The sequence below is a fragment of the Salminus brasiliensis genome, chromosome 14 (genome assembly GCF_030463535.1).
Source record: "Salminus brasiliensis chromosome 14, fSalBra1.hap2, whole genome shotgun sequence".
Classification (NCBI taxonomy): Eukaryota; Metazoa; Chordata; class Actinopteri; order Characiformes; family Bryconidae; genus Salminus; species Salminus brasiliensis.
The window spans coordinates 35,053,127-35,069,646 of record NC_132891.1 but is presented as its reverse complement, the minus strand read 5'-3'; the positions used below and the strand labels follow the sequence as shown (position 1 = coordinate 35,069,646).

General features: G+C 47.3%; 1 protein-coding gene across 2 annotated transcripts in view; it reads right to left on the bottom strand.

Moving 5' to 3' along the window:
• The window catches only part of LOC140577354 (uncharacterized), a 113,606-nt gene that overhangs the window by 47,800 nt on the left and 49,286 nt on the right, over positions 1–16,520 (bottom strand). For both annotated transcript variants that reach the window (XM_072697286.1, XM_072697287.1), the window contains exons 12-21: positions 13,924–13,968; positions 11,382–11,435; positions 10,482–10,526; positions 6,297–6,350; positions 6,171–6,215; positions 5,936–5,989; positions 5,012–5,065; positions 4,302–4,355; positions 1,455–1,508; positions 520–573 (exon numbers count right to left, since the gene is read on the bottom strand). In XM_072697286.1, the coding sequence (XP_072553387.1) occupies positions 520–573; positions 1,455–1,508; positions 4,302–4,355; positions 5,012–5,065; positions 5,936–5,989; positions 6,171–6,215; positions 6,297–6,350; positions 10,482–10,526; positions 11,382–11,435; positions 13,924–13,968 (513 nt within the window). The remainder of the gene's footprint in view (positions 1–519; positions 574–1,454; positions 1,509–4,301; positions 4,356–5,011; positions 5,066–5,935; positions 5,990–6,170; positions 6,216–6,296; positions 6,351–10,481; positions 10,527–11,381; positions 11,436–13,923; positions 13,969–16,520) is intronic.

Below are 16,520 nucleotides of genomic sequence, written 5' to 3'. Positions count from 1 at the left end.
CAGCTTGCCTAGTACCTGTAGAGAAGTACTGCCAATAGAATAGGACTCCCTAGAACAGATAAACATCATGAACCTATTGGCACTATGCTGCCTAATAATGCCAGGCGTGGGCTAGTAAAGGGGTAGCTATAAAGCCCCCCAGCACTGAGCTGTGGAGCAGTGGAGGAACTGTGGTCTCTGGAATGATGGTGGTAAAGCTCCATCCAATCCTGTTAGGATGGGGGGGTGGGGTGGTGATCATCATCAACCAACATCCTGACCTCACTAATTATGCTCTTGTCGCTGAATGCAATCAAATTATCACAGCAATGCTCCTGCAAAATCTAGTAGAAAGCCGTCCTCCCTGGAGGATCACCAGGATCACCCAAGCAGGATCACCTCTATTTAATCCCCTTGATTTTAGAAGAAACAATGAGTGAGCAGGTGTCCCAATACTTTTGTCCATATCATATGTGTGTGCGGGTTTATATATATATATATATATATATATATATATATATATATATACGCAAAGCATACCTCTGTTCCTTTTGGCCCTGGAGGCCCCTGAGGTCCCCTCGCTCCCTGGTTACCCTGCAAACACACACACACACACACACACACACACACACACACACACACACACACAGGGGTAAGATACATTTTCTTTACCTGAACCGAGCTAAAATAGGCCTGGGTCCACTGCATCGGATCGGGCCACCCCCAGTTCATATAAACTTGGTTATTTTAGGCTGCACTAATTGCTGACAAAGATGTGCAAATGCACACACACAGCTTGTCTAGTCCCTGTAGAGAAGAAGTACTGCCAATAGAATAGGACTCTCTGGAGCAGATCAACATCATGAACCTATTGGCACTGTGCTGCCTAATAATCCCAGGCGTGGGCTAGAGGGGTAGCTATAAAGCCCCCCAGCATTGAGCAGCTGTGGAGCAGTGGAACTATATATAGCTCACTAATGCTCTTGTTGCTGAATGCAATCGAATCCTCACAGCAAATCCCCTTTAAAATCCCAACAGAGACAGTTACTCCAACAAAAGCAGGATAAGCTCTTTTTAATACCCTTAATTTCAGAAGAAACAATAAACAAACAGGTGTCCCAATACTTTTGTCCATACAGTACATGTTAAGAGTCAGGAGTCAGTACTGGCTTGTGGTTCACTAGAGCTGCATAAGTAAGCAGGCTCGGCCTCTGTTTAGGGCTGACTGAAATGGGAGGAAATGAATTAATATGGTGACAAAACTTTATGGACATCATTTACGTTAAAAAAACGCTACATCAGAAGCATCTGCCAAGAACATTCCAGAGAGTATCTGACTCAAACGTCAGCGATGGAGAGCTATTTAGGAAGCTCATCCAGAACATCCAGGATCCAAGACGCTACTGATGTTCTTACTGCAACACTGCTAATCTGAGAGGCTTTAGCTGCTTATGGATTACACACGGGTTCTGCACCTTTGGTCCGGGGGGGCCGTTGGGACCAGGAACGCCGATGTCTCCGGGAAATCCCTGAGGAGGGAGGAAAAAAATATTAAGAGATTATGAAACAAAAGAAGAAGCCAGAAGACTACCCCAGAAGGTCATGTGGTCACCCCCTCCTTTTCCACTGCTATCCTTCATCCAGAAAGAAGTTTTTTACAAATTTACAAACCTTTACAATTTACAGAAAAACGCTCCTCAACCGACCATCCACTGAAAAGTTCTTTGGGGTACCAAAAGAGGTTCTTGTATACTCCAAAGAACCATTTCTAGTGTCCTTAATTTAAGAAGTCCAACCCTGCTTTGATCATTATGAAAAACGAGGACGCAGAGTGTCGATGATGCAAAGCACCAAAAGCTATTTGCTTGCTGTCAGCGCCCCCTTGTGGAGAATCTTCAGCCTGCTAATTGTGAGTGAGCAAGTAGGTCCCAAGCCAGGTTTCTGAGGTGTTTCACATCTAAGAGAAGAAGTTCTTGATATTGGTTGGTCCTCTTAAAAGGAATTCCACAGTAGCCGTGGATCGATTGCGCAATTACGAATTTTGAGTTAGCCATACAGGCGACAAGGTGAATCAATCATGCAACCCAACAAATGGTGCTGGGAGCCGATAGCTTCCACAGCCGCAGCAGACAGCCCCCCAGAGTCCACTTGAAACGAACTCCAGACCATCGATTTCAGGAGGACCAAATATCGGAGCTCTGGACCGCTCCAGGACTTGACCAAATGTACCGCACTTGCTGAGCAAGCGCTCCTAATGTCGCTAGTGTGAAAACTCACGCTATGGTTAGAACCCGGTGAGGTCAGAAATAGCTGTTGTAGAACACTGACCAAAGCAACCCAATGTAGTCCTTATCTACCCAACCCTCAAAAACACGGGTTCCTCCAAAAGTCATGGGTTCCTCAGAAAGCTCCTGGTTCCTGAGAAGTTTCCTGCATGACCAGACCTTGCCTTTAGCATCGCTGCTAAGAATGGACGGACTGATGATTGTACATGGACTCAGGAACGCTACTCTTACCTGTTAGTCATCTTAAAGCTCTTGTGGCTCTTGTGGAGCTGATATTACTACAAGAACCTCCAAAAAGGATCTGAGCAACCCATGCAGCTGTTGTGTGGATGGAACTCCACTAGATGGCAAAAATGCTTCTTATGCTTGAGATGTTTCCTTCAACATCTCCGACTGAAGTGGTCCAGCATTTGCAGCCCAGATGCAGCGATGTGTAAGCAGACAGAGCCTCTAGGAAAGTCCTTTCCATTGACAATTACAAAAAAAAAAAGTCCAGATGCTGAGCTCAGGGAGAGAGCGCAGATGGAGGTGCTAAGGACAGCCTTGTTCAAAAGGCCTGCAGTTCACTACTTATCTATTCCATTGTCCAAACCCTAAAACCCAGTTGGCATCAAAGACGTGGCCCTAATGAAACATACAGCGCTGCAGCTTCAGCCAATGTTCCTCAAGTACTACCCCAAAACCCTCAGCATCTGATTACCACATGCCCAGAGCAGGCCAAAAGAGCAGGCTGCTCGGCTAGCGCTGTGAGCTACGGCGCCGACTTCAAACAGAAACACTGACCGAAGCCTTTTTTCGTTACTCTTCCTCAGCCCATCTGTGCTGTCCAATTCCTAAAGCCGAATTCATCAGCTTCTTTTGTGGCTTGTTATTAACAGGAGCTGCTTGGTGCTACACAAATGTAGCCATTCTATTCTAACGCCTGTCTATTAGCCTTCAAGCGCAGTCGAGTTCCTCGATCCGGTCGATGTGGACTGACCACATCCATCATATTCAGAGCAGAGAACAGATTAATACAGTAAAACAGTGTAAATAAGGGTCTTCTGTGCATACAAGTCACAAACATGTGCTAAACGCTAATATTTCATGCTAAATAATGGGAGAGATGAGCCCTCAACAAAACCTGCAACACAGCCCAACAGTCTCCCAACACAGCTCAACTTAAGTCTGAGCAAAACTCAGAGTTCAGGCTGGGTGAGGTTTAAGGTTTAAAGTTAAGTCTGAGTTCAGGCTGGGTGAGGTTTAAGGTTTAAAGTTAAGTCTGAGTTCAGGCTGGGTGAGGTTTAAGGTTTAAAGTTAAGTCTGAGTTCAGGCTGGGTGAAGTTTAAGGTTTAAAGTTAAGTCTGAGTTCAGGCTGGGTGAGGTTTAAGGTTTAAAGTTAAGTCTGAGTTCAGGCTGGGTGAAGTTTAAGGTTTAAAGTTAAATCTGAGTTCAGGCTGGGTGAGGTTTAAGGTTTAAAGTTAAATCTGAGTTCAGGCTGGGTGAGGTTTAAAGTTAAATCTGAGTTCAGGCTGGGTGAGGTTGAGGGTTTAAAGGTAAATCTGAGTTCAGGCTGGGTGAGGTTTAAGGTTTAAAGTTAAATCTGAGTTCAGGCTGGGTGAGGTTTAAGGTTTAAAGTTAAGTCTGAGTTCAGGCTGGGTGAAGTTTAAGGTTTAAAGTTAAATCTGAGTTCAGGCTGGGTGAGGTTGAGGGTTTAAAGGTAAATCTGAGTTCAGGCTGGGTGAGGTTTAAGGTTTAAAGGTAAATCTGAGTTCAGGCTGGGTGAAGTTTGGATATACAAGGTTTACGTAATCTAGGAACAATTTGAATGGATTTAAAGTAAGGAAATTGGCCAAATGTGTTTGGACTGATGATGTCAGACCCTACATTAGGGATGCCTAGTTCAGGTCCTGGAGGGTCGGAGCCCAGCAACCCCTTAGTGACCCCCCTGTTCAACAATTCTACTAACCTGGTGTCTAACTGCTGAAGGTCTGAAAACAAGGAAACCACCAAACTGTGCTGAACTTGGGCTTCCAGGAGGATGCCAGCTTTTCTTACCTCAGGTCCAGGTGGGCCTGGTGGTCCTGGAGCTCCAAGGTCACCGATTCTTCCCTTTTGAGCAGAAGGAAAAGTAACAGAATGTAAACTTCAACACAAAAGACAAAGCTCTTTCACACACACACACACACACACACACACACACACAAACATGCACAGACACACCCTACAAGAAGCAGCTTGGAGGCAAAGCTTGTGAAGCTACGCTGACTTATTTGTTTTCCACACGTTGGATTCTTGCACTGGATCACCGGCAGTGTTAGAACTGATAGCATCAATGAGGCTAATTTCCCTATTGCCTGGTAATAGCTGGGGATCATTGGAAGGCACTGGATGAATACAGCAGCAGCTTTACAAAAAACAAACAGTGTCTGCTGTAGATGCTAACGCAAGCTACGGCAGCGCTCCTTCCTCCACCCATGCCAGAATACACCGCTTTAAAAATGGGCACAAGCACAAGATGCCAATCAGCTGCAAGCTCTGTCTTGCACAACTGAAGGCCGGCGAAGCTTTCCCCACTTTAGCGCACAGCGTGCTCCATAAAGAGGGTGGACTGGAGGCTAAACAGGTGTTTGCAGCGTGCCAAACAAACTGCGAGCCGTCCACGTTCGTTCAAGGGCTCTGAAAGCGAAGGTCATGCCGGCGGGTCGGTAAACACACTGTGTGTTTATGGAGATTTCTCTGTAATGAGCTGAAACTGGCTAGCATACCGCGGGTCCAGGTTTTCCACGTGGGCCGGGCAGTCCTGGTACGCCAGCAGCCCCCTGCACAAACAACAACAAGAACATGGTCACGAGCATTGAGCAAATTATCACGCTGAGGATCATGTCAGATACACTGTATGTCCAAATGTTTGTGGACACTCCTTCTAAAGAATACATCCAGCTACTTGAAGCTGAAGCCATTGCTTACACAGATTTAGCCCCTGTAGAAGAGTAATGTCAATAGACTAAGGTTCTCTGGAGCAGATCAACATGACCCTGTTGGCACCATGCTGCCTAATGCCAGGCGTGGGCTACAGGGGTGTGAAGCCACCCCCAGCATTGAGCTGTGGAGCAGCGGAATGAGGACACTGTTCCAATGCTTTTGGGATGAGCAGGGGTGGCGATTTTCCACCATCCAGGCCTCTCTAATTCTCTTGTCGCTGAATGCAATGAATGCAAATCCTCACAACAATGCTTCTCCATTATGTAGCAGGAAGGCGTTTCTGGACAGTAGAGACAGTTACTCCAACAAAAGCAGGATAATCTCTTTTTAATAGCCTTGATTTCCAAAAAAACAATGAATTAGCAGGTGTCCCAATACTTTAGTCCCTATATTGGACAGTATGTAATGTATGTGACGTATAGAGCTTTGAGTCAGACACACTTACACACCCCATTTACAGAAGGTTCTATCATAGCATCATGCAAAGAACCATTTGTAGAATCTTTATTAAACATTAACCTTCAGAAGATCTATAAGAGATCTTCAAATTAACATTCTTTGAAGTTCTGGAGATCTTCCATAAAAGCACTGATGCACCCTGATGTGCTTAGGAGTGGCACCGATTCCTTAAAGGAACCGCAGCCATAGGCAACGGTTCGCTTCCCCAATTCAAGTGATCCAATAACGCATCCAGCAGAGTCCCCTACCTTATCGCCTTGGTAACCGTATTCTCCCGGCTCCCCTCTCGATCCCGGTTCAGCCTACATTGTACAGCATCACAGGGAGGTCAAACACAGGGTAAACAGGGTAAACACAGCAGACACTTCACTTGTACTGAGCACCATTTGTCAACATGCTTTCTGTGCTAAATCCAGTGTAAGCAGAAGACTCAAAACACAGAGATGTACAGATTCACTGCAATAATAGAAATATTTAGATCACCTTATCACCTTTCAATCCAGGTGGCCCCACCCCTCCCGCCAGGCCCTGCCAATGACAGAAGAGGTGGTTTTCAACAGAGGTTTTCATTGTTCACCAGTGAGGTTACGAAGGGCGAGCGGTCATTACCTGAGGTCCTACAATGCCAGGCAGCCCACGAGGTCCCTCTGGCCCAGCGTCACCCTGAGAAGGACAGGATGGAAATGTTACCCAGATATTCAGATGCTGCTGATATGGTGGTGGACTGGAGGTTAGACCCAGGCCCTGGGTTATTCCTCACAACATTGTGGGTTCGATGCCAGTGTGTGTCCGATAAGCTGCCAGTATTGGGCCAAGCATCTACAGTACTTAGTAGAGCACCCTTCTGCTGGTAGGACCTGCTGCAAACGTGATGTCTGGATAGCCAGACACCAGCGCCTGGCAGCGTTCCTACTGCCCATTCCTCATGGGCAGTGGCCTCCAGCTCATAAGTACTCTTGGGTTTGCTGCTGCAACTGCCTCCTAAAAATCCCACCAAAGATTGGCTATGGGGGTTCCAGTCAGGCGACTGGGACGACAACCTCAGGAACTTCCAGGACTACTTCTGAAACCAATAGTCCTAAAGCTTGGGACTATTGTCCTGTTAGAAGGTCCAATGATGTCCAAGCTTCAGCTTCCTCCTCGGATTTCCTGAAATTTGAATGAACCCATCTTGCTCTAGGGCTGCTTTGCTTCCTCTGGCACTGGAACCCTGCAGTGTGTGGAAGGGCATCACCGAGCCACCGCCATGCTTCACTGTAGACAGGATGTTCTTCTTAGCATGTGCTTCATTCTTCCACTGATTCACAGGCTCATCAGTGGCCAACAAACAGTGCAACCGGGTTCAATCCAGGATCTTCCATACTGTCTATATATATACCAAGCAGAAGGTCTCCAAGCAGAACCATCTCTGCTGCCGGAGATTCCAGAGCTTAGCTCCAACCCTAACCTACTGCACAGATCACTAATAGTCAGATGCTCCTTAGAACCTTAATAAGCTGTATCAGATGTGTGAGATTAGGGGCAGCAAATTTTCAGGCAAGGGTTAAGCACCACCGGCATTCTTAACATGACTGGAGCTGGATGACTTGGAGTTTATGAGGATACCCATATCTCATATCACTGGTATTCTGACGTAGGTCCTCCAGGGTCCTCCAGGGTAGACTGTGGTATCTCTGATATTCACAATTCCATAAAACCACAACAGGGCTCTGGGAAAATTCAGGCAGGTCCACCAAGCCACCAATGCATCACCAGCAAGAAACCAAAACACACAGACATGTCAAGGTCTTCTGGTACATCTGGGACACAACATGAGCTGAAGAACTTCTTTTGAAGATCATATTTCAGAAGGAAAATGATTACAGAGAAACCCCTAAACATGGGAACTGCGCTCGTCCTCCCTGTGCTTAGCATGTTAGTCCGTGATCTTTGATTAGCCTTAGCTGTTTTGTGGCTGAACGTCATTGGGCACATCTTGCAAAAGTTTGGGAATGAGGTACAAGCATGAAACCAAGTGCTTCCAGAAGTTTGCTGAAGTTGGGACTGAGGGGCAGGGCTGGATCTAATTATGAGCAGCTAGTAAGGACGTGGACCATCACCATAAAGTAACCATAACCAAGCACAGGAGCCACCACAGGAGATGCACCACAGGAATAGCTGGACTTATGAGTCAGAGACTTATTAAAACCAGGTTACTCACCTGACCTCCTTCTCAAAACAAGTACACACCCTGACTTTCCAAGCGTCAATGCAAGACAATATACTCCACCACTCACCACACCACATCAGGTAAGACTCCTAGCAGACCATTCTTCTACCTGTGTAACATGAATCCAGTGAATCCATACAACAAATGTCCTAACTGTCCTAATGTAAGAAAGACCGGTACCAGGCCGGTACCCATGCTGGTCACTTTGGTATCAGTGTCCTCCAGCCTTCTCGGAGCACTCCCATGAAGGCAGCGTGTGCAGGGCCATGAAAGAAAGCAGTGCATCTGGAGATGAGCTGAAGTCATAGGAATTGGGTAAGGGGTGAGCGTGAGGCCCTGATGGTCTGGTGGGATGAAGACAAATTGCACGCACTTATAAAAGCCCTCTGTCTCTTTCAACTGATGGCATGTGATAAAAAGTGAGGGGGTTCCATAAAGGGAAGAACGCACGGGCTGTAAGGCGATATTGCTCTCACAAATGCTTCCAGAAAACGACTTGTTCCAAGACAGAATGAGAGCAGTCAGAGGATAGACGGGGTATAAGGTTCTGTTACTCGGACAGGCGGTCGTGGGAAACTACACTTCCGAGCATGGTGAAAAATGTTCCTGTCAAGAAAATCTACAGCATTGCACCTATGTTCTTGTAGGTTGGTGGCGCTATTGTGCTACTGAGCTGTTGAGAATTTGATTGCATTCAGCAACAAGAGTGCTAGCGAGATCACCATCCATCAATCCAGAGAACACAGTTCTCCACAGCTCAATGCTGGGGCCTCCAGACCTCTTTAGCCCACGCCTGGCATCAGGAGGCATGGCACCAATAGGTTTATATGTATCTGCTACAGATACAGAGTCCTATTCTATCTGCAGGGACTAGACAAGCTGCATATGAGTGCATCTCTTGCATTTATTTATTAGAGTGGGTGTCCACAAACATTTGACATCTAAGAACAGCCATAATACAAGCATGAAATTAGCCAGAAACCAGAAATATCAAGCTAAGTGTTGCGTTGAGATACAAATATAGAAACCCCAGCGGGAAAAAAAGAGACAATCTGAGCTGTCCGGACCAAAACGGGAAGCTTATTTCACCACTGAGGAACCAGCGCTAGCATCAGAGCACCGGGAAAGCGATTCCATCTGTTGGACTGCTGTCAAACTGTACATCTGAGTTTCATAATGAGGTGACATTTCATGCTCTGTTGCTCGCGACTGAAAGAGCGAATCAGCACGAATTTACAGCTGAATCGCCCAAAGTGATCGTTCTCCTACATGGAAAACAACAATAAAAAATGACCGTTTTCTTCTGGACTCGATCAAAGTAGCCCAAACACTGAACATGTTGAGATCAATCATGTGCAGGATGGCCCAAGCCACCAACAGCGAAATGGCTGGAGGACCACGTGCAAGACCTCCATCAGGTGAGGGCAAAAGAGCGAGAGGAAGAGCCCATTCGGCTGCCTCCTCCACTAGACGGGTAGATATTGCTGGGTCACGTCCAACTGTTCGTATCTGCATCTGAGGGCTTCCTGTGTGAGGGTTCCACTGGAACTCTGTGGCTGGCAGTTTCCTCTCGTGTCTCAGGCTCCATATGCTTCTCATCCTGGCGTGTCCGGCACCACGCTCTCAGTCATGGCCGACAAATTGTCACGAGTCACGAGTCATGAGTCGCGTTCACGGATGAATTGCGGAGTGTTCCAAGGGGTTCCCAGCCTGAAACACCTGGACGACTGGAGTGACCCTGATCATCTAGAAGTGAAGTAGCATACATTACACAATGCTAACTAGCCAGAAACACTACTGTACCACGATGTCCACCGGCAACATAACTACTGGGTACGGTCCCAACACCATAACCAATTCATCTGCTTTCAGTTTCAGTGCTGGATTTTACATCTCGACCTAGGATGTCCTGAAAGTGGAGATTTTGGACTGACCACATTAAAGGAATCTAGGCAATCTTGTAGATGTTTCATGTGATTCCCCACGCTACATAGCTGAATCTCTCTCCACATCCGTGTCCCGCTGAAAGCTGTTCAGCTGCTGACTCCCCCCCAAGCCCTTAAAGTGCACTAAATGGTCCTAATCCGCTCTTGGCAGGCCGACTCTGGCCAGGCTGAGTGTCGTACAGTAGCGCAGCACTTGATTGAACTGCCGATGAAAACAAATGACCCCGGCCTCCGATTCCAACCACTCCTGCAGTGCCGGACAGGAACACCAGTGGCTACTGGAGGGAGGAACAGCGTCAGCTGCAGCTCAGCACGGTGTGTAGCACACATAAACTAGACCAATGCAAAGAAAGACTCCATCTGCTGCCGAAGAGCTGGATTAGGGCCCTGGCTTCTGGGAAATATCACCGCTTAAGGTTTTCGGAGTAACTGGGACCTGAAAAGCTGAGCTGGAAATGTAAGGGCGAGAGATCTCCTGCAGTTCCAGCACAGTTCCTCAGGTCCGTAGTGCAGTAGCAGCAGGGTTCCAGGCCCGGAGTGGGGATGACAGTGACGCCATTCTCCCGGAGCACCAGCGTAAAGGTAAAGTGCTACATGATGTTGCTATTAAATGTGTGGATGTGTGGGTTTCATACTCACTCTGAGGCCAGGGAAGCCACCGGTGCCAGTTGCTCCAACAGGTCCCTGTAATAAACACATACACACAGAAGGCGTAACAGCACATGAACATTAGTCCTGCTGTAAGCCCTGTCTACAGGACCCTGCAGGCGCTGAATCAGCAGTGATGCATCCGAAAGCTTCAGCTTTCAACAGTAATGTGGACATGCAGCCAAACCAGTCAGGAATCTTCTTTGCAATGAAGTGTACTGCTAAAAAAACCTCAGGAGGTCTGATCCTAGACTCTGTGTTAACAGCCCATCAAATGCATTGAGCTTATAACAGCAAACCTAGCAATGTTGACGTTGAGTTCCCAGCTGGCACCATCAAACATCATTTTGACGTCAGAAGGACGTCGGACTCGTTCTAGTTGGTTGATTGGTTAGATTAGATTGGTTGGACATCAGAACACAATGCTGTATTGACCTCGACCTCGACCAACCATGTGGTCCTAGACTCTGTGTTAACGGCCCATCAAATGCATTGCGCTTATAACAGCAAACCTAGCAAGTTGACCTGACGTTACCTAGATGAACTTCAATGTCGATTCAATGTCGGGTCAACGTCTATTGCCCATATCAATATCGATTAATATTTTAATGGTTTTGTGGTTAAGCAACCAAAATCCAACGTCCTCCAACGCTCCAATTCAATTTCCAACCAAAACCACACGGTTGGAGGTCGAGGTCAATCCAGCATTAGGTTCTGATGTCCAACCAATCTAATCTAACCAACTAGAACGAGTCAGATGTCCTTCTGACGTCAAACTGCTGGGAACTCAACGTTGGGTACACCAACATCTCTAATGCAAAACACTGCTTCTCCCAGGATGCAACAGTCAGAGGATGGACCAGAGCCACTACACCCAGTATGAAAGCATACCTCATTCCCGTCCGGCCCGGGAGGGCCACGCTCCCCAGCATCTCCGACCACACCCTAAAAAAAACACACCAGAAACTTTTACAACTCATTACCTTAACAGTCTTAATGCTACCATTACATTCAGCGCTCATTTACGCTAGCTCTTAATACGGTTTTTAAAGGTCACCCCCCCCCCTGTAGCTTCCATCCACTTTTAGCAAGGTTAGCATTTCTCTGTACTTTCCAGTAACCTCCTGGCTGACAGTGAGTCAGAATGACTGACTGGGTTTCGGGGAATGTTGCACTCATTAACCACCAGGATAGCTGGGCAGGACCCTCGTTTCAAAACATGCCGACTCCCTTAAAACGTTCTGGCCCCCCAAAAAGATGCTAATAACAGGCTTCCTTGTGCAGATTTCTTTAGGCTTACGATCTATGATGTTTTGGACTTCTGATTGGAGGAGGACAGCTGAGAGGATCATCGGAGGATCCCTCATGACATCAGGAAGAAGGTGCCGCAGCATCCGGTCCAACACGACCAGACTCTGCAATAGCTTCTTCCCACAAGCCATCAGACTTCTCAACTCCAGAGACTGAACTGATGTTGCATGACTGACAGCCCTCGATCACCTCTTTCAGCTGCGCTTTTTAGCGTCTTACTCTGAGCTGTGGATGAGGGTTTACTGAGGTTCTGATATCTGGAATCGAGCTTCCAGCCCATTTATTTAAACGCAAGCTTGAGCCTCAACTACTGTGAGAGGGGCTGCCCGGGCCCGGTCTCAAACGCCCCTCCTGTTTAGTGCATGTCGGCTTCGGCGGCCGGTTACGTGCTGTGCCACGGTGGGCACGCAGATCTTCCCAGCTAAGGTGCTGCGTCAGGACCTCCTGGCACCCAGCCTCTAAATTCCACGCTGAAGTGGAGAGGCGACGGGCACTGGACGTGAAGGGCGATGGGGCCACACGGGGCAGCCGTTCAAGGCCAAGGCCAAGGTCAAGGCGTACCTCATCTTCTTTGAGACGCCACACCTACTAAATTCATTACGTTGTATTTTGACAGTTTCTCGTTAGGGTTGAATGGGATGTTGGCCACTGTTCTGTACAGCATACCCAACAAGTCAGTAGAATGGAGGCCGTAAAGTACGGACAGGTCAGTTAACGTCCACCTCAGCCCACACACGGTAGTTGCTTGAGATAGGAAATCTCATTTTGAGTGCAGAGAAATGTGATGAGAGATATATCAGGTATCAGGGGGAGGTCAACGAAAAGGCCTGTTCGAGGCAGGGCAGGAGGTTCCTCTGAATGCCATCCACCCGGCTTTCATCCGCCCGGGGGAGGATGTGATTAGCTGGCTGCTGGGGGCAGCGCCCAGCTGGCAGCGTACACCAGATAGTGTCTCTGCTGCTGCCCTGACATGTGCTGGCTTTTTATTGGGCCTACACGTCTGAAAGGAGATCGGCCTTTCCACCACTGCTGGTGTCTGAATACCTACTCTTGACAGTAGTAGGTGTAGAGTAGGGTGGTGTCATGTGGTGTAGGGTGGTGTACAGTTCAATCTCAGGTGTCAGTAACTTCAAAAAATGCCTTGTTGCATGTCCTAGTTGTCCAACCCTAACTTTAGCCCCCTTCTATCTCTACAAGAAAAGCCCTACACCTGTTCTGTTATATGTAAACTCCGCCCCTTTGCATCTCCACAGGTAAAACCCCACCCCCTCCTTTCTCGCTCAACAGGTAAAACCCCAGCCCTTTCTCGTTTTACAGGTAAAGCCCTACCCCTTTCTCTACCAGTAATGCCCCGTCCCTTCCTATTTCCACAGGTAAAGCCCTGCCCCTTTCTCACTTGAAAGGTAACATTTTACAAGGAAACCCTACCCCTTTCTTTAGAGCTAAGGCCCCACCCCTTTCCCACTCAGCAGGTAATGCCTTACCCCTTTCTTTACAGGTAAAGCCCTATCCTGTTCTGGCTCAATAGATAAAGCCCCACCCCCTTTAACAGGTAAAGTCCTACCCACTTTCAGCTTCTAGATATAAAGCCCCGCCCCTTCTCTCTTTACAGGTAAATCCTGCCTCTTTTAAATCTGCCCCGTTTTCTGTCTACAGGTAACAGCCTGCTCCCTCCTCTTTTTACAAGTAACCTTTTGGCCCCTGGTTTCACTACTTGTCTCTCAACAGGTAAAGCCCCACCCCTTTTCCTGCTCCAGCACACCTGATTCAACTCACCTGTTAACTGCCGGGTGCAGTAGGTCTGTTAAAGCAGGGAAATCAGCCATAGAAGTTAGACACCTCTTCTCCATCGGTAACCTCATGGCCCCGTTTTGCTCTACAGGTAATGCCCTGCCCCGATCTCGCTCCCTCTCTCTACAGGTAACCTCCCGCCCCTTTCTCGGCCTATAGATAAAGCCCCACCCTCTTCTCTTTCTCCACAGGTAACACAGCACTCAGGCAGGGGTTCTTCCTGACTATCTCGCAGGCAACTTCACCCCCTTCAATCACTGCTCATTTGCTTCCTCTGGTAACGACAGTAGATTGAACCCGACACCGCTTGGTGCAGTAGCATTTTTCTTACCTGCCTCCCTTTGGGACCTTTCTTCCCCACGGGTCCTGGAACCCCCTGCAGAACAGATTTGGGAGAATTGAGAGAGTGAGTCAGGCTCAAACCTCTTATAGGCGGCATAATCATGGAATTCTGAACACTGTTTTTAATAACTGAACTCGTTATGTGAACAATGGTCACTGTTCCCCCGCTGCCTTTTGTTTCTCAGGCTTTTTGGAAGCTCTGCAGATAACAGCACTTCAAAGTGAGAGAGCGTTCTGGTGCCCGGCTGCATCCTCATGCCGGCGTGTGATTAATCATGCCTGCACACCACACAGTAAAGTGCAGTAATAAAACTCCAGCGCTTTAAACCTCGTCCAGATGGACCTGCTGAGATAAACAATCAATAAACCAGGACAACAGCTCTGGAGCGTTCACAGTAATTAGCCAGTTTAGAGATGTGAACTCTAAAGTGTTACCATACACTCTTAAAAATGGAGGTGCCACAAATGCCTCTTTAAGCGATGCCATGGAAGAACCTCTTCTGGGTCCATAAACAACATCTCTGGTGAAAACATCTCAGACCTTCTTTATGGACCCCAAAGTGGTTCATCTATGGCATCGCACGAGTAACCCTTTGCAGCACCTTTGTTTGTAAGACTGCATCACCTTCACCCTTCAAGCGGCTATAATCCAGGGCCTAGGTGTTAGGCTTCCCTGAGCTGTAGGCACTAGCTTAGCTGTAGCTACTTGACTAATAGCCTAGCCGTAGCTAACAGCCGTGGATGGCTATTAACGGGCTACTTGACTAATAGCCTAGCCGTAGCTAACAGCCATGGATGGCTATTAACAGGCTACTTGACTAATAGCCTAGCCGTAGCTAACAGCCATGGATGGCTATTAACGGGCTACTTGACTAATAGCTTAGCTGTAGCTAACAGCCATGGATGGCTATTAACGGGCTACTTGACTAATAGCCTAGCCGTAGCTAACAGCCATGGATGGCTATTAACGGGCTACTTGACTAATAGCTTAGCTGTAGCTAACAGCCATGGATGGCTATTAACGGGCTACTTGACTAATAGCCTAGCCGTAGCTAACAGCTGTGGATGGCTATTAACGGGCTACTTGACTAATAGCCTAGCCGTAGCTAACAGCCATGGATGGCTATTAACGGGCTACTTGACTAATAGCCTAGCCGTAGCTAACAGCTGTGGATGGCTATTAACGGGCTACTTGACTAATAGCCTAGCCGTAGCTAACAGCCATGGATGGCTATTAACGGGCTACTTGACTAATAGCCTAGCCGTAGCTAACAGCCGTGGATGGCTATTAACGGGCTACTTGACTAATAGCCTAGCCGTAGCTAACAGCCATGGATGGCTATTAACGGGCTACTTGACTAATAGCCTAGCCGTAGCTAACAGCTGTGGATGGCTATTAACGGGCTACTTGACTAATAGCCTAGCCGTAGCTAACAGCCATGGATGGCTATTAACGGGCTACTTGACTAATAGCCTAGCCGTAGCTAACAGCCATGGATGGCTATTAACGGGCTACTTGACTAATAGCCTAGCCGTAGCTAACCGCCATGGATGGCTATTAACGGGCTACTTGACTAATAGCCTAGCCGTAGCTAACAGCCATGGATGGCTATTAACGGGCTACTTGACTAATAGCCTAGCCGTAGCTAACAGCCGTGGATGGCTATTAACGGGCTACTTGACTAATAGCCTAGCTGTAGCTAACAGCCGTGGATGGCTATTAACAGCCTACTTGACCCTTGTTGTGTCCTGTTTGTTAATGGCCGTCCATGGCTGTTAGCTTTAGCTGCTATAGTCTAAAGTCCTAGTTTTCTATTAGCTTAGCTGTAGCTAAATCCTTGCCATGTCCTTTGTTTGTTAATAGCCATTCGTAGCTGTTAGCTACAGCAGCTATAGTCACAGCCTACTTGACTAATAGCTTCTTGCTGAGTCCTTTGTTTGTTACTAGCAGTCCGTAGCTGTTAGCTATAGCTGCAATAGTCCAGGACCTCATTGGCTAATAACTTAGCCATGTCCTTTGTTTGTTAATCTGTAGCTGTTAGCTGTAGCGGCTATAGTCTATGTAGAGGCCTAGTTTGCATTTAGCATTTACTTAGCCATCATCCTTAATTTAGCCACAGCTTAGCTATACTTGCTTAGTTTCCTGTTGTAGTCATTGCTTAGCCATTAGCCCTACTATAGCCATATCTCAGCTTAGCCCTTGCTGCATCTTTTGTTTGTTGTTAGGCATCTGTAGCTGTTAGCTATAGGTCACGTTTACGTCACTATTTTAACTATTTTTAACTTTTCCTCTTGTGAATGGCAGGAAATGGTATCGGTACTGCGTTGGACACCAACATTAGCAGCATTAGCCTTTGCCATGTCTTTTGTTGGCTGCTAGTGGGCCTCTGCTGTTAGCTATAGCCCTTAGCTTTAGCCCTTATCTGTTGTTTTCTATTCTTTAATGTCATTTTCCAGTTATTTAGTAAAGAATGGTAGGAAATACCCTACCCCTATCAGCGTCTTACAAGCTCCTTACAATCCCCCCCTTTTTTATTTATTTATTTATTTATTTATTTATTTACAACCGACTGTCCTGTAACAGCA